This window comes from Nyctereutes procyonoides, unplaced genomic scaffold (assembly GCF_905146905.1).
Source record: "Nyctereutes procyonoides isolate TBG_1078 unplaced genomic scaffold, NYPRO_anot_genome, whole genome shotgun sequence".
Lineage (NCBI taxonomy): Eukaryota > Metazoa > Chordata > Mammalia > Carnivora > Canidae > Nyctereutes > Nyctereutes procyonoides.
Window position 1 is genome coordinate 6,358,792 of NW_026575140.1, and position 22,762 is coordinate 6,381,553.

Consider the following 22,762-nt stretch of genomic DNA (forward strand, 5'->3'; position numbering starts at 1 on the left):
GTGTGGCTTTTACCTGAGAAGGTAAAATTGCAGGAAGTCTGCAATTTGGCCTCCAAGTAGTAAGGGTGGGTAGAAAGCTGGAAAACAAGGTGGTCCCATACTCCTGGAGGAGAATGTGGGATTCGGGGAGGTGAAGCATTTGAAGAGCCATCGAGTGATTTCTCAGCAGGGTAGGAAACAAAAGGCAACCTTCCCACCTGGCAGCAGTCCTGCCAGGCCGCCCCAAGAGGACAGCAGCTCTTCCCAGCCCCGTAACGTCCAGACCCAGCAAACAGCTCCACCAGCACGCCGGTTGCCAAACACTCAGCATCTCACGGCGCCGGCGTGTCGCAATGCCCCAGGCCTAGAGGACGAGGAGCAGGGGAAAGTCCAGGCAGCAAGACGACACGCCGCCCTGGGGCTCGCAGGGGGCCTGCCCAGCGATCGCTGCTGACTGCTCATTCCTTGCTTTTTTACCCCTCCCGGCAGCTCCCATTAATCCAAATTCTTGACTTGTCACAAAAACACATGACAGGGTGGCTCAGAGTCAGATGTGAAGCCTGTGCTCGGGGACAGTGAAGACCTAGAAGAGACGCGGCAGCCAGGGAGGCCAGCTGCCCCCACAGCCGCCAAATGCTGGGCAATCTGCAGGCCTCTCCCGCCCGCCTGTCTGAACAGCGGGGTACAGGGGGCTCCCTGCCTCACGGACCTGCCACCAGGGCCACTCTGAAAAACTTTCCCAGAATGAACTTTTACCAAAGAGGACAAAATTCAACTTAATCACAGGAAAATCTGACGTGATGAGGGAAAGAAAACTTGGTTGAAAGGATGGGCATGAGGAGAGGGAGGAGGGCTCCGGCAGGTGCTCATGTGTCCAGGCGCTGGATCTCGGGGCGACCGTCCACATCTCTGGACTCTGTGCGTGCTCGGATGTAGTCACTGGCGCTCTGCTGGTGGACACTGACCCTCCACTTCTGCACTGCCAGGAATGTGTTCACCGCATACACCGCGGTTGCCAAGAAGCCAAATATCTACAAAACACAGGCACCAGTTAGTCCTCAGACACGTCAGCTGTCTACAGGGTGTCTGGGCAGGACCTGCCCTGCGCAGCTCACGCTGACCCGAGCTGTGTGCAGCTCTTCCAGCTGTACCACGACGCCAGGCCCACTGATATCTGGCTGTCAGACGATGGCCAAGTGTGTAGTTAAACATGATCCACATAAAGTCCTGCCTGACCTGAAGACAGCCTACGGCTTCTTTTGAAGTGTTCTGGATCTATTAAACACACACAGACACATACAAATCATGGGTTTGCCTCTTTTTCATGGCCACTGGTCCCAGATAAGAAAGCACAACGTAGCCAAAATATTATATAGACAGGGAATGAAGGTCTCATGTGTGAAACCCTAATCAAGCCACGAGGCCTGACGTTCCAAATCATAGCCCCCGAGCTCCCGCCTGCTGCCCGGCTGCCTCTCCCTTGGGCAGCTCCAGGTGGGCAGCTCTGGGGTAAGCAGCAGCAGAAATTTAATGATTTGCTAATGACTGACCGATCTACTGAGTGACACTTGGGAGAACAGCTGGTTTAGTGTTTTTTACAAACCCTTTAAAGTGCCCTTCCCCATCGCAAAAGTGCTACACATTCGTTATAAATACAGAACAATACAGAAATGCAAAACACAGAGAATCAAAGTCTACATGACCTGGTTCCCACCCTACTCCCAAAGGCATTCTTCCTTGAAAAGCAAAAAAAAAAAAAAAAAAAAAAAAATGTCATTTGACTGCTAAATGGTGTCAAGACCGCACTCTTCTTAAGACCCCACACTGACAGGCCCTTAAAAAAAAAAAAAAAACATTGTATTTATTTATTCATGAGGGACGCAGAGAGAGAGGCAGAGACACAGGCAGAGGGAGAAGCAGGCTCCCTACAGGGAGACCGAAGTAGGACTCAATCCCAGGACCCCAGGATCACGCCCTGAGCTGAAGGCAAACGCTCAACCACTGAGCCACCCAGGGGCCCCCAGATAAGGCTCTTAAAAGCAACTGTCAGAGACATCCAGGGCTCTGCTGGAAACAGGCTAAAGGAGTGATTCCCAACTTTAAGTGTGTACCTGAATCACCTGGAAGACTTTTTAAAACATATTTCTTCTGGTTCAGGGGCTCCTGGGCAGGGAAGTTGGTTGAGTGTCCAACTCGGTTTTTGGTTCAGGTCATGATCTCAGGGTTGTGGGATTGAGTCCCACGTCGGGGTCCACACTCAGGGCAGAGTCTGCTTGGGACTCTCTCTCCTTCCACCCCTCCCCACTGTGCTCTCTAAAACAGATAATTAATCTTAAAAAAAAAAAAAAAAAAAAGGAGGGAGGCATATTTCTGATTCAGTAGCTCTGGGGGAGCCTGGGAATGGCATTTCTAACAAGTTCCTCCACGATGTGGAGGCTGCTATTCTGGGGACCACAGTCCGAGAACCACGGCCCTGAAGGAACTGGGCCCGCTACTGGCTCGGTAACAACATCATTAGCAAAGAAAAAGCTGAAGAAGAATGAGCAGGACACACACTAGGGGACAGAGGAGGGTGAGTCAGAGTGTACAAATCAGCCTGTGTTTTAACCAACTGAGTTCACTTACCACGGCAGCAATTTCTGCTCCGGTTTTGTGGTTTAAAGCAGCCAATACAATCGAAGCAATAAAGAAAAAGAAAGTGCTGAGTCCAGTGTTGACCAAATCCTAAAAAAAAAAAAAAAAAAAAAGGTAAAGTCACTTGAAAAGAATTATTTCATGCTTTGCCCTAAAAGCAACTGAAGGATTTTCAAATATGAAGGACAATATCCAGCCTCTCTGATGGCCCCACATTTTAGTCTTGATGCCCAGGGGACTGGACCCATGAAGAAAGGCAAAGATGGTATCAGTGTATGATGCTACTTGGTGTATCACCACAGCAAAATTCACACTTTAACCAACCATGCTGTCGTTTCTAAATTAATTATTATGGAAACCGAAACTGCTAACCCATCAAGGACATGCACATTAATTACCACTTAGGGTTCTACTGTCACCTTTAAGAAATACATTCAAATCACCTTGGCGTGGACAATGCTCCCCAGGAGTCCCGAAACTTGAAACTGGTGAAATCCCCTCCAACATCCCCTTGTTCATGTGTGACATTACAAGCGCACGGTTTTCAGACTTAGAGAACACACTTAGCCCGACCTCATGTTCTTTCTCATGCATGGTCTCTCAAGGATCTATGTGCCTAAAACCTAGAGGATTTTCTCCTTAGCTTTTTGAAAAGCAAATGCAGTCACATATGCAATGCTTCCAATATTTAACTCCTGTCTTAGCTGTTGGGAGGAACGTAGCACAGTGATTAAGTGTCACAGCCTGACTGGGTGCTAGCCAACCATGACTTGGGACAAGTCCAACTTCACTTCTTGGGTCTTACGTGGGAAGAGTACCCCTGCCCACAGAGTTGTTCTCGGGGTCAGGTGGAGCCACCCATGTGAAGAGCTAAGCACTGCACCTGGCTCACAGGTAGGGGTCCCTCTGCATGTTTATTGATGCTTCTGTTATTACCTATTTTTTTTCTTTTTTTTTTTTTATGATAGTCACACAGAGAGAGAGAGAGAGAGGCAGAGAGAGACACAGGCAGAGGGAGAAGCAGGCTCCATGCACTGGGAGCCCGACGTGGGATTCGATCCCGGGTCTCCAGGATCGCGCCCTGGGCCAAAGGCAGGCGCTAAACCGCTGCGCCACCCAGGGATCCCGCTTCTGTTATTACTAATGTGACAATGCACCCTGACTGCCTGGGTCATACCAGGGTCCCTCTGGTATGTATTTCCCTCTACAAGGGAAAACACAATCCCGGTGCAGGCTTCTGCAGGCGCTCATGGAGAAAAGCAAGTACCAACTACAAAGCTCTGACCATAAACGTCTGCCAGCAGGACAGTTTTTAGCTGTGACCAATGGTAAATAAGCAAAGACAAATTTCTCACAAATTCAAACCCAGAAGCATTTAGTTAAAATGCTCAGTCCTGGGTAAGGTGCTGTAGGGATAAAGAAGAATATAAAATGAACTTTCCAAAGACTATTCAGAAATGGGGGAAAATTTTATGACACAGTGCTGAAGCCAAACATCAAACATAATTCTATGTACATTAATGGTGACTACGTAAAAAGATAAATTTGGTCAAGGGCCTGTATGCATCAAAGGTTTTAAAGAGGTTCACGTTGTTTGTCTATGATTTCCACATTTGGAAATTCATCTTAAATATCATACTCGTGCAAAAAGGTTCAAGTATATGAGGATGTTTGTTACAGAACTTAAAATAGGAAAAAAAAAAAAGGTAAGCAAACAAAATGCTCACCAACAGGGGATGTGTTAAATAAAAATGGAATACTATGGGGTCATTTAAAATAATGATGTAGTTGTACATTTAACACGGAATAAACTTAAAATAGTTTAAGTGAAAAAGCATGATTCTAATGGTTCTACAAGGTCCTCCCTCCTCACACATCACAACCTACACGCAGAAGGGAAATCTAGTCTATCTCGTCTGGAAGGTTTCATCAAGTATGACAAGTGGTTACCCCAGTGGGTTGCATCGCTCGAAGGGCTTTTTAACAGCTTTACTGAAATAGAACTCATATGCCTGATAGTACACCCAATTAAAATATACAGTTCAATGACCACGACTTATTTTAGAACATTTTCGGCACTCCCAAAAGAAACTCATTAGCAGTTAATTCTTCATCCTTCCCCTAATCCGAGGCAACTACTAAGCTGCTTTCTGTCTCTCTGCGGATTTTCCTATTCCAGACACTTCATATAAATAGGAGGAGATATTTTGGGGTCTTTTGTGACTGCCTTCTTCCACTCAGTATGAGACTTCTAAGGATCACTCATGTTGGAGCATGTATCGATGCTTCACTCCTTTCTATTACTGTGTCGTATTCCATTGTATGGATGGGCCACATTTTGTTTACCTTTTCATCAGTTTTTGGACTTTCCAGTTCTTTTGAGCAGCTGTATTAGGAGCTTACAAGCTTTTGGGTAGACATATGCTTGGGTAGACTCATTTGTCTTGGATAATCACATGATTTTATTTTGTTCTTTTATTATTATCTGTATCTTCCAGTTTTTCTCTAACAAACATTGCTCTGCTCTGCACAGCTCAAAAGGCTGAAAAGTGGAAGACAGCAGATACTCATCGGCATCACCTACTTGAGCTCCTTGTCCATGAAACAAAAGTCAAGGCTCTTAGGTTCATCATTCACATCATGGGAAACACACACACACATGCCCTCAGGCTGGGCTCTGGGAGTTTTTAGTCAACAATGGTGCTTATTATTATTATTTTCTAACGCTTTACCTGGGACATGTACTCGATCAGCCACATGCTTTCCAGCCTGCCACAGCCGTCCCCGTTCCCTACTGTCTCATACCCGCCACCACTTTATGTTTCCTGTCTGGTCCCTAGAACACCCAAGGCTGCAGCACCTCCTTGTGCTCAGAGATGAGAAGGAAAACCACCCTCACATACACATGCCCACAGGTGTCTCCTTCAGTGTGAAGCCCTGGAACTCCAATAACAGATCAACAGGATGTGGCCTAGAGGGTGCAAACCTGAGGCCGACTGGCCACAGCTAGCCCACAGACAGGTTTGACTTGCACAGCATTCAAAACAAATGTGGACATGCCAACATTTAAATACCAGAAGATTGCACACAAAAAACTAACTTCTTTAAAAAAAAAAAAAAAAGAAAGAAGAAAAGAAAAAAGAAAAGAAAAGAAAAGAAAAGAAAAGAAAAGAAAAGAAAAGAAAAGAAGAAGCTTCTAGATATACTCTTGAAAAGCTGTTCCAAGAACACCCTGAAGCAACTGCACAGTCAGCTGGGGCTGAGGAGGAGAACCACCTGCCCCGTCTCCCCGTCTCCAGTCGTCTTCTTACCTGCCCAGCCCCAGCAGGCCAAGTCCGCAGCCCTGCTCCAGCGCCAGAGAATGGGCCACCCTGCAACGGGCCCCACGAGTGGGGGCCAGTGGGCACCCACACCTCTCTCAAGGCCCAGCTGGACTCTGGCTTTTTCTCTGAACATCCCCCTGCCAGCCCCCTCCAGGCTTCTGCCCTGAGGAATCTCCTGCCTCCGGTCTGTTCTCTGCCAGGCCTCCCACGAACCTGGATCTCACGGAGCACACTTACCAAGGGCAGGCAGCTTGCATTGACCTGCCCTGGGCTTTCAGTTCCCAAGCCCTAGCACACAGCGGGTGTTCAATACAGGTCTGCCAGACTGAGCACAGGTGAGACAGGTAAACAGGTTCAGCCCCGGGCTGTCACTGCAATCGCTCTCAAACCACTGGGGTCTGTGGCTGGCTCTGGTGTCAGCTCTACACATGGATGACAGGGGGGCAGTTCACGGCCACTAGTCCATACCGTGCACGGACTTGTGCTCAAATGGCCCTAGTATCAAAGGGACAATCATACTATGACGGTGGTGCCAAATACCATCCATGGAATCCCTATTGTGCCAACCGTGTGTGTGTCTTTATAGCATCACCAATCCTAACCTGATTATGATCTACAATACATTATAGAGCAGGAGACGTTATTTTGTTTTACTTTTAGGGGTAAGGAAACTGAGTCCCAGAAAAGATGAGCATGGTACGATAAAGATTACGTATTTGGTCTTTGTCCCCAGTTCCTTGGCACTTCCTGAGTGATAGGAGCGTCTTCTGGGATTCATAAGGAACCCCTCTCAACCATGCCTGAGTTTACGCTAATGAAACGACTCCCTGGAGCCCCTGGATAGTTTCAGGGTAGGAGCTGGTTACCGGAAAGTCCAAAACCAACCAGGCTGCTAGAGGGCTGGAACTTTCAGCCCCACCCCCACCAACCCTCAAGGAGAAAAGAGGGGCTAAAAATTGAGTCTAAACGGTTAATGAATTTAATCAGTCGTGCCTACATAATGAAATCCCCCATGAAAACCCCCAAGCAACAGTGCTCATGGAGCTTCCAAGCTGGTGACTACACACCTATGCTGAGAGGGCGCTACACCCTGACTCTGAGGACAGAGGCTCCAGATCGTCGAGACTTTTCTGGATCCTGCCCTATACACACACACCTCTTCCATCTGCTCCTGAGTTGTACCCTTTACAACAAACTGGTAATCACAAGTCGAACACTCTGCTCTCGTTCTAGAAGTTCCTCTAGAGATTTACGAACCTGAGGAGGCAAACCTGCAGTTGGTGCAGATCACCTGGGAGCCCCATTTAGGGCTTGTGGGACCAAGCCCTTCTCCTGGGGGTCTGTGCCAACTACAGTAGTCAGTGTCGGAACAGAGCTGAATTTCTGGACACCTCGTTGGTGTCAGAGAATTAGACAACTACTTGGTATGGGAAAACACAGATGCGATGTCAGAAGAAAAGACATACATTTAGTGTGAAAAGTGGTGTCAGAAAACACTACACCATGAGTCATGGCCGAGGCCTTAGGGCTCTGCATGTGGCCCCTCTGGGTGACCCAAACTGTCCCAACTCAGCACCCAACATGGGTTCTTGATCACGAGAGGTCTGTGGGTTGAGCAGGGGCCACCGAGGCACTAAGAAGGAGCACCGAGGAGGAAGAAGAAAAGCCAGGGACAGTGCGATGTCACGGCAGGCCAGAGTGGAGAGCACGGTGGGAAGGACAGAGCACTCCGTGGCAGTTCGGCTCCCATGTTCAGTGTGGGGAGAGCTGAGGAACAGCTAGGGGATCCAGGAACAGGGACGTCAGGCCTATCTCTTGACCCAGGTGGTAGCTTCACAATCTTGATCATTCTTCAGTCAACTGTACATTTTTTATGACTTTATCTGAATAAGCTATATTTGACAGTAAAAGGTGAGAAAAGAGAGATGGGGAGTCGGGACATAGAGAAGGTCAAGGTCCCTCCTTGTTGGGAAGTTCAGCTAAGCAGTCGTGACGGACTCAGAGAACCGGCTAAGGAGACTGGGAGCCCCTGGTAGGCGTTCAGTGGTTAGCAGGGGCTGGAAGAAGAGAGGGATGGAGTAAGGGAGAAGGCCCAGGGCACTAGCCACGGTAGACATGGGTGGGACACAAGTGTACGAGCCCCTAATACATGGAGAAAACCAAGCACCGCAGGAGGAGTCCCACAGATTCATCAAAAACAAACAAGTGAACCCAGAGCTATCAGAATCTTTCTGCTGGCATCAAATAATGCTTGTATGAAGTATGTACTTTGTATCCTCCTCCTTATTTACCCTTTTCCAGGAGTACTTTTGTCAACATAGGCTCCTGAAATGACCATTTTCCTAACTCTATGCCAATCACATCCTATTTCACTCATTAGTTGGCTCTACTGAGGACAAAATATTCTCACCATGTTGTTAGAGAAACACAACACGGCCAAGGCCAGTCCTCTGTAGCGACTCCATGAGCAATGCCCAGCCCCAAATAACTCACTTTTTCTCTTCTTCAGAGAACAGATGACCTGAGAACCCCTCAGTAAGTACCATCTCCTCAAGTGCATGAACTCACATACGCTTCTGTTGAATAAGCATACACCTTCATCTACCCCAAAAGTGTGGAAATTCTGGAAAGGATCCCAAAGGATTGAAAGTGTTCTCAAGGGACCACATCACACAGGCGTCTGCCCTACCCAACTCCATCCAGAAGAAAAGGACATATGTTAACTTTCCAGTGAAAAAGATGCACTTCAGTATGACCAAATAATGTGGTAGTCAACATGTAGAAAGCCTTTCGTGTTTAGAATAGAAAGATCAGAACTCCAGAAAGCTCACTGAGGAGGTATTTCTGGGGATAAAGGGCTGTATGAATTAATTATTAAGCTGCAGTATGAAGTCTTAACAGATTTATAGCTGTCAAATCAGTAGATAAGACTGAATTAAGGGAGTAAAGCCAAACCTGGCAGTAGTCTGTAGGGGAAACATGTGGTTGATAGGAAACAACGGCCCCTTGCTGGCAGTAATATTAGTATCTCTCAGACTGGCAGCAGCGCACACTGGCTTAAGGTCCCCTTATATACACTGTCTCGTTTCATTCGTAAAACAAGCCTGTAAAATACTATTGACTCTACCAATGGTGGCCTTCAACATGAGGCCCTAAGTGACTGACCTGCCCAGGGTCACACACAGCCCTTAAGAGCCACCTTGCACTTGAACCCAGACAGGTCTGACTCAAAGCCCTCAGTCTTCACCTTCCCGGCAGCCAACTCTATGTCAGGTAGGCCTTCCAACACTTTGCATTTTGGTTGGAGGAAGTCTAGAAGTTGGAGGAAGTTTATGAGGTTCTCCTATGCTGTCAACTCTGTGAGCACTTTTTTAAAAGATTTTATTTTTAAGTAATCTCCACACCTAACGTGGGGCTCGAACACACAACCCCTTAGGTCAAGAGTCACACACTACCAACTGAGCAAGCCAGGTGCCCCGAGAGCATTTTTTTTTCGAGAGCATTTTTTTTAAGGGAAAACACAAACTTTATCTCAAAAATAGTTGAGGTGCTGTGGGGCACCTGGGGAGCAGGTGGGTTGAGTGTCTGGACTCTGGGTTTCAGCACTGGTGGTGATCTCAGGGTCATGAGATCGAGCCCTGAGTCATGCTCTGTGCTCAGCAGAGAGCTCTCTCTCTTTCCCTCCAATCCCCTGACCCTCTCTCTCAAATATATAGTCTTAAAAAAAAAAAAAAAAGAGATGATAAAATCTGTCACAAAACCAAGACAAAACCAACTGAGTTTTCAACTGACATCAGCTTTTCTAGTTCAGCTCTGCTTTTATTTTCCCTCCTAGGAGTTTGAGTAACACACAGAGTATTCCTTCAGGAAGGTCCACTCCTCTCAGTACCACGCCACAGGATCACCACGGGAGTGGCCCCGTCAGGCAAGGTGACCAGCTCCCCCTCCTCCCTGGCTCCAGCACACACGGGCCACACTTTCCATGGTGGGGCACACACCCAGCACTGGGCATCAGGAGAGGAGCATGCTCAAGGGTAGGTGGTCTGCAGCGCCCCCTCTCCTGCCACCCTGCACCCTCTCAGGAGTGGCGGCTCCACGGGGTTCTCCTCCCACAGGCCCGTAAGTGTGAGGCAGCTGACTGTGTTTTCCTGTGACTTCCCTGATTCCCTTCCAGCTCTTGCACATGCTTATTTGTAAAGAAACATCAAGAAAACCGAGCACTATTAAGTTTCCTTTCCCATTTAGCAGGGTAAGGAAAAGTGACACGAGTCCAGAAGAGGGGCCGGGGAGTGACCAGCCCTGAGCTTCCCACGCCCATCTGAGGGGAAGGCTGTCAAAGGGGGTTAAGAACCCAAACCACTGAGAGCACACGTTTCCACTCGGGACTCTGATCAAACCACCGAATCCTCCGTGTCCTCCCAGTTGCTTTGAATGTAATGATAATCCTAGGCTTTGCGAGTCACTGGCATTTTCACTTGTATTTCCAATTCTTCCTTTTTTTTTTTTTTTCAAATTTTTATTTATTTATGATAGAGAGAGAGAGAGAGGCAGAGACACAGGCAGAGGGAGAAGCAGGCTCCATGCACTGGGAGCCCGACGTGGGATTCGATCCCGGGTCTCCAGGATCGCGCCCTGGGCCAAAGGCAGGCGCCAAACTGCTGCGCCACCCAGGGATTCCCCCCCCCCCTTTTTTTTTTCCAATTCTTCCTAAAGAGATACTTTGTAAATGGCTTTTGGGCCCAGGGTGAAAAATATGCAAATATATTAATTTCATTTTCTTTCCAGATTCTGCAAACATCAATATTACCAATCTTCTCAGAGGATCGTAAAATGGAAATAACATCTTCAAAGGGGTCAAAATAATTCTTATATGATGGTTCTCCCACTAGGGAAGATTCAGTTTACTTTATCTTTCATTCAACCCAGCAAAGACATTTAAAATTTCACTGTTGAATTACAATAAACTGAGTATCGGGATGAACCAGCACCAAACAAGATGACGGAGAGATCCCAGCTTCCCTCGGGGCTGAGTGGCACCTAGTCCTTTCAAAGTCAGAGACAGGTGGTGACTTGTACTCACTGTCAGGTTCCAGTTGATCTGGGGGATCCTCATGTGCAGGTTCAGACTGAACAGAATCAGCAAGACTCCAGTTACTACAAATGCACTACAGCTCACGAACTCAAAAAAGTAGAGGCCTTCACACGGGGAGCACTCCATGATGGTCTCTATGCAGATGAACGCAATCAGGGCCAAAATCTAGGAAGAAAATTGGAAACACACATGTGCGTGTATATTTAGTACACATCCGTGGACATATGTGCCTGCCGCGTTTAAATAAAACCCACCACCACCACCATATGTGGCCAGTTTTCCTCCGGGGATGGAAGGATCACTGTCAGGAATATGATCTGATGAAATTCTTATGGAACAACAGGTAGAGGGAGGCCTTAATGAAAGGATCGAATTCCTAACGTGAACACCTACACCCTAGCACAGCCCCCCGACACCGTGCGGGTGCGGGTGCGGCTCAGCCCTCGGGAGGAAACAGACAGGACCAGCTCATGTGTTCAGTTCTTCCTCGGCCACTAGTAAGTGGACACTGCCAACACACGTTTCTAATTTCTAGTCCCTACCACAATTATGCCCAACACTGAGAGGGCAGGGTCCCAACAGCGTCCATCTATGCCATCTGCAGCTACCCTGGTGGTTCGGGCAGGGGGCACGCAGGCTGAGGACTTTGAGACAGGGCTGGGTATAATCCCCTCTTCTCCCAATGACAGGCGCCTAAAAATGAGGTCCACCTAATTAATTCGCGAGCTGTGCTTTTTAAAAGTTATCACTAGACTTGGCCATAAAAAGTCAGAATGGCAGTCTATAAAAACATTGGAAAAAATGACCAATAATGGCACCAATTTGTTTCTAAAGGACCACAGTAACATTCTAGCACTATGTCCCAAGAGATCAGAGGTCACGGTCAAACAGGTATCAATGGAAATTACCAGGTGAGCTTTTAATTTTTTTATTTATTTTTAAAGATTTTATTTATTCATTCATGAGAGACACACAGAGAGAGAGAGAGGCAGAGACACAGGCAGAGGGAGAAGCAGGCCCCAGGTAGGAAGCCCGATGGGGCACTCGATCCCGGGACTCCAGGATCATGCCCTGGGCTGAAGGCGGCGCTAAACCATAGAGCCACCTGCTCTTTTTTTTTTTTTTTTTTTAAGATTTTATTTATTCATTCACCAGGTGAGCTTTAAAAGGAAGATTTCAGGAAAAGGAGGAGGCCCAAAGGCTGAGTTAATGACCCAGCGATCAAAGAAAAGTCAGGTGGTCTTGCACCTAAACCAGATCAACCTTAGGCTCCGGGCCTCTGCTCTAGCACTGGTCTAACCAAACACCTCGCAGCCCACCACATGCAAGCCTGGGCCAGGACATGGGCCAAGCCCCCACTGCAAAGGTCCAGGCAGTGTAGGCAGGTGCTCTGTGGTCCTAGATTTGGCTTTAGAGCCAACACCATCAGCAGCACCAGAGAGCCGGCTAGAAGTGCAGAGTTTCTGCCTCTCCTCCTTGACCTATGGAGTAAGAATGATTGCTTTTTGGTTTTGGGGTTTTCTTTTTGACAAGATCCCCAGATGATGAAAGTGTGGGAAACATACAAGGCACGGGCTGTTCTGTGGCCCTCCTCTGCCTACTGGAGTCCCACGCATGTGCCACTCAATGCCACCTCCTCCCCATGCCTTCCCTGATTGTCTCTCTCCCTGCCAGACATGTTTCCATCCTCTCCCAGGAAAGCTTGTTCATCTGTGATTACATTCTACCCCTTTTTATAATTGTCATTATGCCTCCCTTTGCCTCCTGAACTTTCTGAGGGCAGGGCCAACCCACCCCTCTCCACTCCAGGTACCAAGCAGAGGTACTAGCACACCACCAGCAAACAGGGGGATGGAGAGGGGCCACTAAAAACCCAGACCCACAATTGCTGACATGCTTGGCAGGGTCTCCATGTAAAAGGCACACAGGGCAGGGCAGCTCTGCTCCATCCATTATCAGTACTTCCGCACAGCAATCATAAAAGACACCTCTCCTATCAAAACAAGGTTCACACTTTTATTTTAAGTCAATGCATTAGAGATAGGGGTCTTTAAGCACACACTTTGTGCTTTTCCTAATGGCTCTTGAAATTTTCTATAGAACCAGAGACTTGAATTCTCCATCTGAATTACATGCCTGACTTGCAATCAATTCACAAAGGAGCAGTTCATATAAGGGAAACTCCTAAACTTTTTCTTCCCCTGTAATTGGATATAGTAATCTTGGGCAAGAAATAACACACTGTACTGATGAGTTACAAATGTTTCTGGTATGCTAACTTCAACCATATTTGTGTGGGAAGGTAACACCTACATTCTTAAATATTAAAATGAAAACAGTTTAAGAATATGCAAATCTAATAGGCCTCTCAATACAGCAGTGAACGAAACAAAAATCTGCTCTCTAGCTCATAGTCTAATGAAGGAGAAGCTTTTAAAAATTAAAAGTACAGTATGCTAGGCAGTGTGAAGTGCAAAGGGGGAAAAATCAAAGCAGGGCAGGAGAATGCAATGTAACTAGGGCAAAGGTGTTTGAAATTTTAGGAGTGACATGGAAGGCCTGAGAATGTTCTAGATTTATTACAAAGTTTATTACAGTCTATTACAAAGGACAATCAAGTGAAAGAGAACTTCAACTGCCTCTATTCTGACCTCAGGCTGTAGTCTGAGTTCTTTCAAGCTTATCCCTCAACTCAGGAAAAATACCCTGCAGCAAAGCATGCCCCTGATGGAAACCGAAACTACCCCTTCAAGCAACAGGGACTGCCCAGAGCCAGCGAGACCCCGTGGGGTGACCCCAAGACAATGGTCAACCTGACCTTTATGCCCCAGCTGCTTGTACCTACAACCTTTGGCCCACATTTTCTTTCTCTCTCTTTTTTTTTTTAAGATTTTATGTATTTAAAAATAAAATAAATAAATAAATAAATAAATAAATAAATAAATAAATAAATAAATAATAAAAAAAGATTTTATGTATTTATTCATGAGAGACACAGAGAGAGAGGCAGAGACACAGGCAGAGGATGAAGCAGGCTCCATGCAGGGAGCGGGACTCGATCCCAGGATCCCGGATCACGCCCTGGGCTGAAGGCAGACACTCAACCACTGAGCCATCCAGTCATCCCTGTCCCACATTTTCCTCACATAAACCCAGAAACATTTTCGGTACTTGAGAAATACCTTTGAGATGCCAGTCCTGTCTTGCTGGTGTCAGCCTCACTGAAATAAAGTCCTTTCTAGTTTCACCACCACTCTTTGGATTTTGTCAGTGGTGAGCAGACTAACCTGGTCCGCGGGGAACCCTGGAGCCAGGTGCTCTTGCACCCTGGTTACAAAGGGATATACCTGAACAGCCTATGAAGAGACACAGGAAGCAAGGTCCAAAGGGGCCTCCGACACAGGAGCTTCTGTCCGGGAGTCTGGAACGCACCACCCTCCCCCGCACGGAGATACATTTTGGTTTACCGAACCCGGGCGTTCAAGTTTTTATAGAGCTCAGTCTGTAGCCCCTTCCCCTTCCAGAGATGAGTGGGGTTGAAAGCTCCAACTCTCTGATCACACGGTTGGTTCCCCTGGCAACCAGCCCCCAGCTCTAGTGCTTAGCAAAAGTCCTCTCATTTACACAAACTCCGATGTGGCTGAAAGGACGTTGATGAGAATTATCAAAAGACACCTCTTATCATGGAGGAAATTTCAAGGATTTTAAGAGCTCTGTACCAGAAATGGGATGAAGACCAAATATCTATTTTCTTATTATAAATCACGATATCACAAGTATTCATATGTAAACAGAGATCCAGACAGAGATGCATAAACACCCAACTATACACATACAATAATTTAATCAGTTCCCATTCGATAGGCATTCAGGCGGCTTCTAATATTGCTTCTAATAAGCAGTACACTTTTTTGCCTCCCTTTTGACACAGTCAATATCAAATTTTCCTCCAGCACAGTGAAGGCTGACTAACAATTGTTGCTTAAGTAAAAGCTACCTATTGACCAAAAAGAAGAAAATAAGGGTTCAAAGTTACACTGGAAGCCAACTTCAAGGCAAACAAAGGAACACTCGTAAAACAATCAATGTGATTCATCATATCAGCAAGAGAAAAGCCAAGAACCATATGATCCTCTCATTAGATGCAGAGAAAGCATTTGACAAAACATAGCATCCATTCCTGATCAAAACTCTTCAGAGTGTAGGGATAGAGGGAACTTTCCTAGACATCTTAAAAGCCATCTACGAAAAGCCCACAGCAAATATCATTCTCAATGGGGAAACACTGGGAGCCTTTCCCCTAAGATCAGGAACACGACAGGGATGTCCACTCTCACCACTGCTATTCAACATAGTATTGGAAGTCCTAGCCTCAGCAGACAACAAAAAGACATTAAAGGCATTCAAATTGGCAAAGAAGTCAAACTCTCCCTCTTCGCCGATGACATGATACTCTACATAGAAAACCCAAAAGCCTCCAGCCCAAGATTGCTAGAACTCATACAGCAATTTGGTAGCGTGGCAGGATACAAAATCAATGCCCAGAAATCAATGGCATTTCTATACACTAACAATGAGACTGAAGAAAGACAGATTAAGGAGTCAATCCCATTTACAATTGCACCCAAAAGCATAAGATACCTAGGAATAAACCTAACCAAAGAGGGAAAGGATCTATACCCTAAAAACTATAGAACACTTCTGAAAGAAATTGAGGAAGACACAAAGAGATGGAAAAATATTCCATGCTCATGGATTGGCAGAATTAATATTGTGAAAATGTCAATGTTACCCAGGGCAATCTACACGTTTAATGCAATCCCTATCAAAATACCATGGACTTTCTTCAGAGACTTAGAACAAATTATTTTAAGATTTGTGTGGAATCAGAAAAGACCCCGAATAGCCAGGAGAATTTTAAAAAAGAAAACCATAGCTGGGGGCATCACAATGCCAGATTTCAGGTTGTACTACAAAGCTGTGGTCATCAAGACAGTGTGGTACTGGCACAAAAACAGACACATAGACCAATGGAACAGAATAGAGAACCCAGAAGTGGACCCTGAACTTTATGGTCAACTAATATTCGATAAAGGAGGAAAGACGATCCACTGGAAGAAAGACAGTCTCTTCAATAAATGGTGCTGGGAAAATTGGACATCCACATGCAGAAGAATGAAACTAGACCACTCTCTTACACCATACACAAAGATAAACTCAAAATGGATGAAAGATCTAAATGTGAGACAAGATTCCATCAAAATCCTAGAGGAGAACACAGGCAAACACCCTTTTTGAACTTGGCCACAGTAACTTCTTGCAAGATACATCCACGAAGGCAAAAGAAACAAAAGCAAAAATGAACTATTGGGACTTCATCAAGATAAGAAGCTTTTGCACAGCAAAGGATACAGTCAACAAAACTCAAAGACAACCTACAGAATGGGAGAAGATATTTGCAAATAACATATCAGATAAAGGGCTAGTTTCCAAAATCTATAAAGAACTTATTAAACTCAACAGCAAAGAAACAAACAATCCAATCATGAAATGGGCAAAAGACATGAAGAGAAATCTCACAGAGGAAGACATAGACATGGCCAACATGCACATGAGAAAATACTCTGCATCACTTGCCATCAGGGAAATACAAATCAAAACCACAATGAGATCCCACCTCACACCAGTGAGAATGGGGAAAATTAACAAGGCAGGAAACCACAAATGTTGGAGAGGATGTGGAGAAAGGGGAACCCTCTTGCACTGTTGGTGGGAATGTGAACTGGTGCAGCCACTCTGGAAAACTGTGTGGAGGTTCCTCAAAGAGTTAAAAATAGACCTGCCCTAGGACCCAGCAATTGCACTGTTGGGGATTTACCCCAAAGATTCAGATGCAATGAAACGCTGGGACACCTGCACCCCGATGTTTCTAGCAGCCATGTCCACAATAGCCAAACTGTGGAAGGAGTCTCGGTGTCCATCGAAAGATGATGGATAAAGAAGATGTGGTTTATGTATACAATGGAATATTCCTCAGCCATTAGAAACGACAAATACCCACCATCTGCTTCAACGTGGATGGAACTGGAGGGTATTATGCTGAGTGAAGTAAGTCAATCAAGGAGAAGGACAAACAGTGTATGTTCTCATTCATTTGGGGAATATGAATAATAGTGAAAGGGAATATAAGGGAAGGGAGAAGAAATGTGTGGAAAATATCAGAAAGGGACACAGAACATAAAGACTTCTAACTCTGGGAAACGAACTAGGGGTGGTGGAGGGGGAGGAGGGCGGGGGGTGGGGGTGAATGGGTGACGGGCACTGAGGGGGACACTTGACGGGATGAGCACTGGGTGTTATTCTGTATGTTGGTAAATTGAACACCAATAAAAATTAATTTATTAAAAAAAAAAAGGCAAACAAAGGGACGCCTGGGTGGCTCCACAGTGGGGTGTCTGCCTTTGGCTCAAGGTATGATCCCAGTTCTGGGATCGAGTCCCACATCGGGCTCCCTGCTTCTCCCTCTGCCTGTCTCTCTGCCTGTCTATGTCTCTCATGAATAAATAAATAAAATCTTAAAAAAAAAAAAAAAGGCAAACCAAGAATCAAAAGTAATTCAACTTATAAAAGTTTTGCAGGGGCACCTGGGTGGCTCAGTGGTTGAGCATGTGTCTTTGGCTCAGGTTGTGGTCCCAGGGTCCTGAGATTGAGTCCCAAATCAGGCTCCCCACAGGGAGTCTGCTTCTTCCTTTGCCTATGTCTCTGCCTCTCATGAACAAATAAATAAAATTTAAAAAAAAAATAAAGTTTTGCAATAGACAAATGTCACAATGTAAAACAGCACAGAGATATTTAAAAAGATACAAATAAGTAACAGTTACTGCTTTTGCTAACTGGAGGATCATGCATGTCCTTGGACAAAGAGCCCTTTCCATGGGGCACCTACCAAGGAACCAGGAATATTTTCATAGTTGGTAAGTAAGCTGATATTAAATGGTTGTCAGGTTTCTAATTATGACTGACAACATCAGAAAGCAGGAAGGGAAGGAGAGAAAAAGATTTGGCTGATTAAGTTACTATTAAAACTTTTTAAAATTTCATAACACCCCATGTTTCTATCGGTGGGAGTGTTAAGCGTCAAGACCCTTCTGGAAGGCCCTAGTAATCAATCAGCAGCGCTGTTCACCAGTACTCCTCGCTCTCCTCCTTCCAGGCACACCGCAGGGTTGGAGGCTTGTGATTAAGAGATGTTCCCCAGGCAGATTTATTCTCAGGATGACAGACTTGATGCTCAGAACTCCCGACCTGCAGCTCTGGGTTCCTATCACAACTCCTTTGGCCAGGTGGCGATGGAATAACAATGGGAGTTTTGGGGATTCGGCTCACTGGAAGCTGAATGAGAGACAGGTTACACTTGGGTTCAACTGTCACCTCCACCCATAGTTACTGTACAGAGTTACATAGTTGTACAGTTGTACATACTGTACATAGTTACTGTAGCTTTCCCACTGCAGAAATGGCTTCCAGATATGCTCTGAGCTGACTCGATGAAGAAGAAATGAGCCCTAAAACTCACAAGGCAGATCAGGATTATATTCAATAATACAGAGTATGCAATTATAAACACACTACATATTTTCTCCCTTTTTGGTGGAAATGAAATAGAATTGATCAGCTGTTCTAGGATGTGTATGGCAGAGGCCTGTAGCAGTATTACCAAGCAGGAGCACACGTGTGTGAGAGACTACAATTCATGCATCCCAGTGAGTCAGATGGCATCTGATAAACCTTGAACTGACAAAGTTGGAAAGCCCCTCTAAAAAAAAATGGCACACAAAACTGCCTCCAGTGCACTGAAACAGACTGAAGAAATAAATGTGCCAGTGACAAACTGCTACACACTCATCCATAAATTGATGCACGTTAGCATAACAGCACGTTGATCGCAAAGTGGTGTTGCTCAATACCAAACAGTGGCAATCTAAGATCCGAATTGTTCTGGCGTATACCTACATTTCAGACTGATTGTGTAGACTTTTTCGGTATTAAACTGATCGTACCAAAAATTCAAATATGACCTGTATTAGCGTAGGCCAAAAACAAAAACATTTTTTAAATTCGTAATTTTGTGTGTTTCTCATTAAAAGTACTCACTCTCGGGATCCCTGGGTGGCGCAGCGGTTTAGCGCCTGCCTTTGGCCCAGGGCGCGATCCTGGAGACTCGGGATCAAATCCCACGTCGGGCTCCCGGTGCATGGAGCCTGCTTCTCCCTCTGCCTGTGTCTCTGCCTCTCTCTCTCTCTCTATCATAAATAAATAAAAATTTAAAAAAAATTTAAAAGTACTCACTCTCATACCTAGCTTTCTATTTTTAATTTTACATATTTTCCCTTAAAGTGGGCCTCCCAAAATCACATCAGTCTCAGGCCACTTAAAGCCTGGATCTACTTCTGGGTTTGGGTAACAAAAAGTCTGAGTGGGTGAGAGATCTGTTACTCTTGGCAGTGGCCGGCAGGCAAGCTCCCTTCTCCCTGCCACATGCCAGCACTACTCCAGGAGCAGGTGGCCTGAGTACGGCTCATCAGAGAGGAGTGTATTACGTGCCAGAGAAGGAAGCCTCTCTTGTGTTAAGCCATTGAGATTTTAGCTTTGTTTGTTGCTACAGCATAATCCAACTCATACTCACTAGAAAAGAGCACTTTTGCATACTGTTAAATTTCACAAAAAAAAAAAAATTCACATGTCCTAGGTATCTAGTACAAAACTGCCAATTTTATGGGAATATGTCACTCACTCATAAAGACACCAGACCCAAATTGTTTTATAAACTTACTAGATTGTCAAAATAAAGATGTAGAGATATTAACCATGTTATTTATAATTTTAAAACAAAAGAATAAAATATCCGGAATTTCATTTCAGGAATCCATCTGTGTGGTAGGACTATGGACATTTTTTTTTAAGGCTTCTTTTATTTTCCAAAATGTCTACAATGAGTATGTGTGGTTTAAAAAAAAATTAAATATTCTCTATATTGAAGCATCCAGGTTTATTATGAGTTAAATGTTAGTGACCTCTAAGAATCCATCCTTATTTGTTTTTAAACTATTCATGAATATTTTAAAGTGACATTGAAAGCTCTAATGGAAAATGAAAGTCACTCTGCAAGTCCATGTTGGTCCCATTTCTTTATCAGAAGAGTTCATCATTTCTAAAGCCTTCTTGCGAGCATAATCCTATTTCCTGGCTGCCATTGCACTCTTACGAGCAGAGAGTGGGCACAGTGTTAACAGCCTAGAGGCCAGCATGTAATAACTCTGTGATGGCAAGGACCCCGGAAGAAACTGTGACCCTAATATCTATGAGGACATCTTTGAAGATGAGGCAAAATCCAGGATCCCTGGGTGGCGCAGCGGTTTGGCGCCTGCCTTTGGCCCAGGGCGCGATCCTGGAGACCTGGGATCAAGTCCCATGTCGGGCTCCCGGTGCGTGGAGCCTGCTTCTCCCTCTGCCTGTGTCTCTGCCTCTCTCTCTCTCTCTGTGTGTGACTATCATAAATAAATAAATTAAAAAAAAAAAAAAAAAAGATGAGGCAAAATCCTAACCTTCCTTCAGCACCAGTTTCTTAATGGATCTAATGAAACTTATTTAAAGATACACATGTAAGCAAAAATCACAATATTGAAAAATAACTTTAAGGAGCCTTAAAATCACCAGATGCAAAAATGACTGTCCATATGAAGACTGAGGATCTGCAGTGACTGCTATGTGGCCGGACAACTTCTTCAGCGACCCTGATCTCTCTGCACCTGGAAGTGGGCTGGGCTTAGGGTGTCAGTACCCACACAGTGAACACACCCCATTAGACACACAAAGACAGATAACTATCCATGTACAAAGGCTTAGTGTCCGGAGAGGTATTGAGGTTTAGGAGACAGAGGGTGGCTGAGGGCTTGAGAAATCTTTCCAGAGGGCACTGGACTCAGGCTGTCTTAGAAGAGAAACAGGAGAGAGCCCTGTGAGGTGGTGCCTGACGTTCACACTGAGATTCTTGGTTTGGGGTCACGTGCAAGGTAGGCACAGAACCTGGTCCCTGACCAAAGTACCTCAGTTTTCATATTTATATTCCCATAAACGGTGGGTCCTGAACTTTGCTGACCAAAGAAGAGAACAGCTATTTAGACACCCTTCTGAACTAATGCTCAAGGAAGCATGCAGAAATCAGCCTGGTTTATACGCTGGGAAAATATGTGTCATGCTGTTTAAAAAAAGTTTTTTAGGGAGGTGCCTGGGTGGCTCAGTTGGTTAAGTATCTGACTCCTGATTTGGGCTCGGGTCATGATCTCAGGATTGCAGAGTCGAGCCCCACAACAGGCTCCTCACTCAGCTGGGAGTCTGCTTGGGATTCTCTCCTCCTCCCTCTTTCCCTCCCTCCACTCATACATGCAAATGCTAAATAAAACGTTTTGGGTTTTTTTTTGTTTTTGTTTGTTTTTGTTTGTTTGTTTTTAAAGAAAAGTTGGGATGCCTGGGTGGCTCAGTGGTTTAGGGCCTGCCTTCCACCCAGGGTGTGATTCTGGAGACCCTGGATCGAATCCCATATGTGGCTCCCTGCATGGAGCCTGCTTCTCCCTCTGCCTGTGTCTCTGCCTCTCTCTCTCTCTCTGGATCTCTCATGAATAAATAAATATAAATAAATAAAGAATGAAAAGAAAAGAAAAGAAAAAAGTTTCGTTAAGTTTGAAAACTAACCAGTCTGGCCCTGTCAGCGGCAGAGAGGCGGCCCTCTGCAGTGGGCCCCGCAGCCCCGAATCTCTGGGCTTCCTCCCGTTAGGCCCCAGACTATTCCCGTCCTGACCTATCCCTGGTTTTGGGGTACCCGGGGCACATCGACGTAGGGACGGTTATCACAAGCCTCACAGTGAAAAATCCGGTTTCCTTTATTCGACGCATGGCCTGTGTTACCTGAACGCGGAGGATTTTTTTCCCTGAGCGCTTCTATTAACCCCGCAGAAAGCTGGGCCGCTCAGCGCTGAACCTGGTCAGGCGGCCACGCCGTGCGCCACGGAAGGTCCCCGGAGCCCCCTCCCCCGAGGGCCTATCACAGGGGTGATGCGCACAGCAGCGGGGACCTCCGTGCTTCAGAACCAGACCAAGCTCTCGGCAAGTCCTGCGCGTTCAAAACCGTGGAGTGTGTCTCTCTTCCCAGTGAGACTGAAAAGGTGCTTCAAGATGGGACAGGGCCCATCCAGCCTCGCGGACCCGGCCACTGAGGGCCGCGGGGGGCCGTGGAGGGCCGCGGGGGTCGTGGAGGGCCGCGGGGGGCCGCGGGGGTCGTGGAGGGCCTCGGGGGGGCCGCGGGGGGTCGTGGAGGGCCTCGGGGGTCGTGGAGGGCCTCGGGGGGGCCGCGGGGGTCGTGGAGGGCCTCGGGGGTCGTGGAGGGCCGCGGGGGTCGTGGAGGGCCTCGGGGGTCGTGGAGGGCCTCGGGGGGGCCGCGGGGGTCGTGGAGGGCCTCGGGGGGGCCGCGGGGGTCGTGGAGGGCCTCGGGGGGGGGCCGCGGGGGGTCGTGGAGGGCCTCGGGGGGCCGCGGGGGTCGTGGAGGGCCTCGGGGGGGCCGCGGGGGTCGTGGAGGGCCTCGGGGGTCGTGGAGGGCCGCGGGGAGGCCGCGGGGGGTCGTGGAGGGCCTCGGGGGGGCCGCGGGGGTCGTGGAGGGCCTCGGGGGGGGCTGCGGAGG

The 22,762-nt window shown here is 46.6% G+C and overlaps 1 protein-coding gene across 2 annotated transcripts in view; it reads right to left on the bottom strand.

Annotated features, from left to right (window-relative positions):
* Window positions 1-331: 331 nt before the first annotated feature.
* Window positions 332-22,762, bottom strand: part of CMTM4 (CKLF like MARVEL transmembrane domain containing 4) — a 66,267-nt gene continuing 43,836 nt past the window's right edge. For both annotated transcript variants that reach the window (XM_055305987.1, XM_055305986.1), the window contains exons 2-4: window positions 11,017-11,193; window positions 2,605-2,703; window positions 332-1,010 (exon numbers count right to left, since the gene is read on the bottom strand). In XM_055305987.1, the coding sequence (XP_055161962.1) occupies window positions 846-1,010; window positions 2,605-2,703; window positions 11,017-11,193 (441 nt within the window). In that variant the 3' untranslated portion in view covers window positions 332-845. The remainder of the gene's footprint in view (window positions 1,011-2,604; window positions 2,704-11,016; window positions 11,194-22,762) is intronic.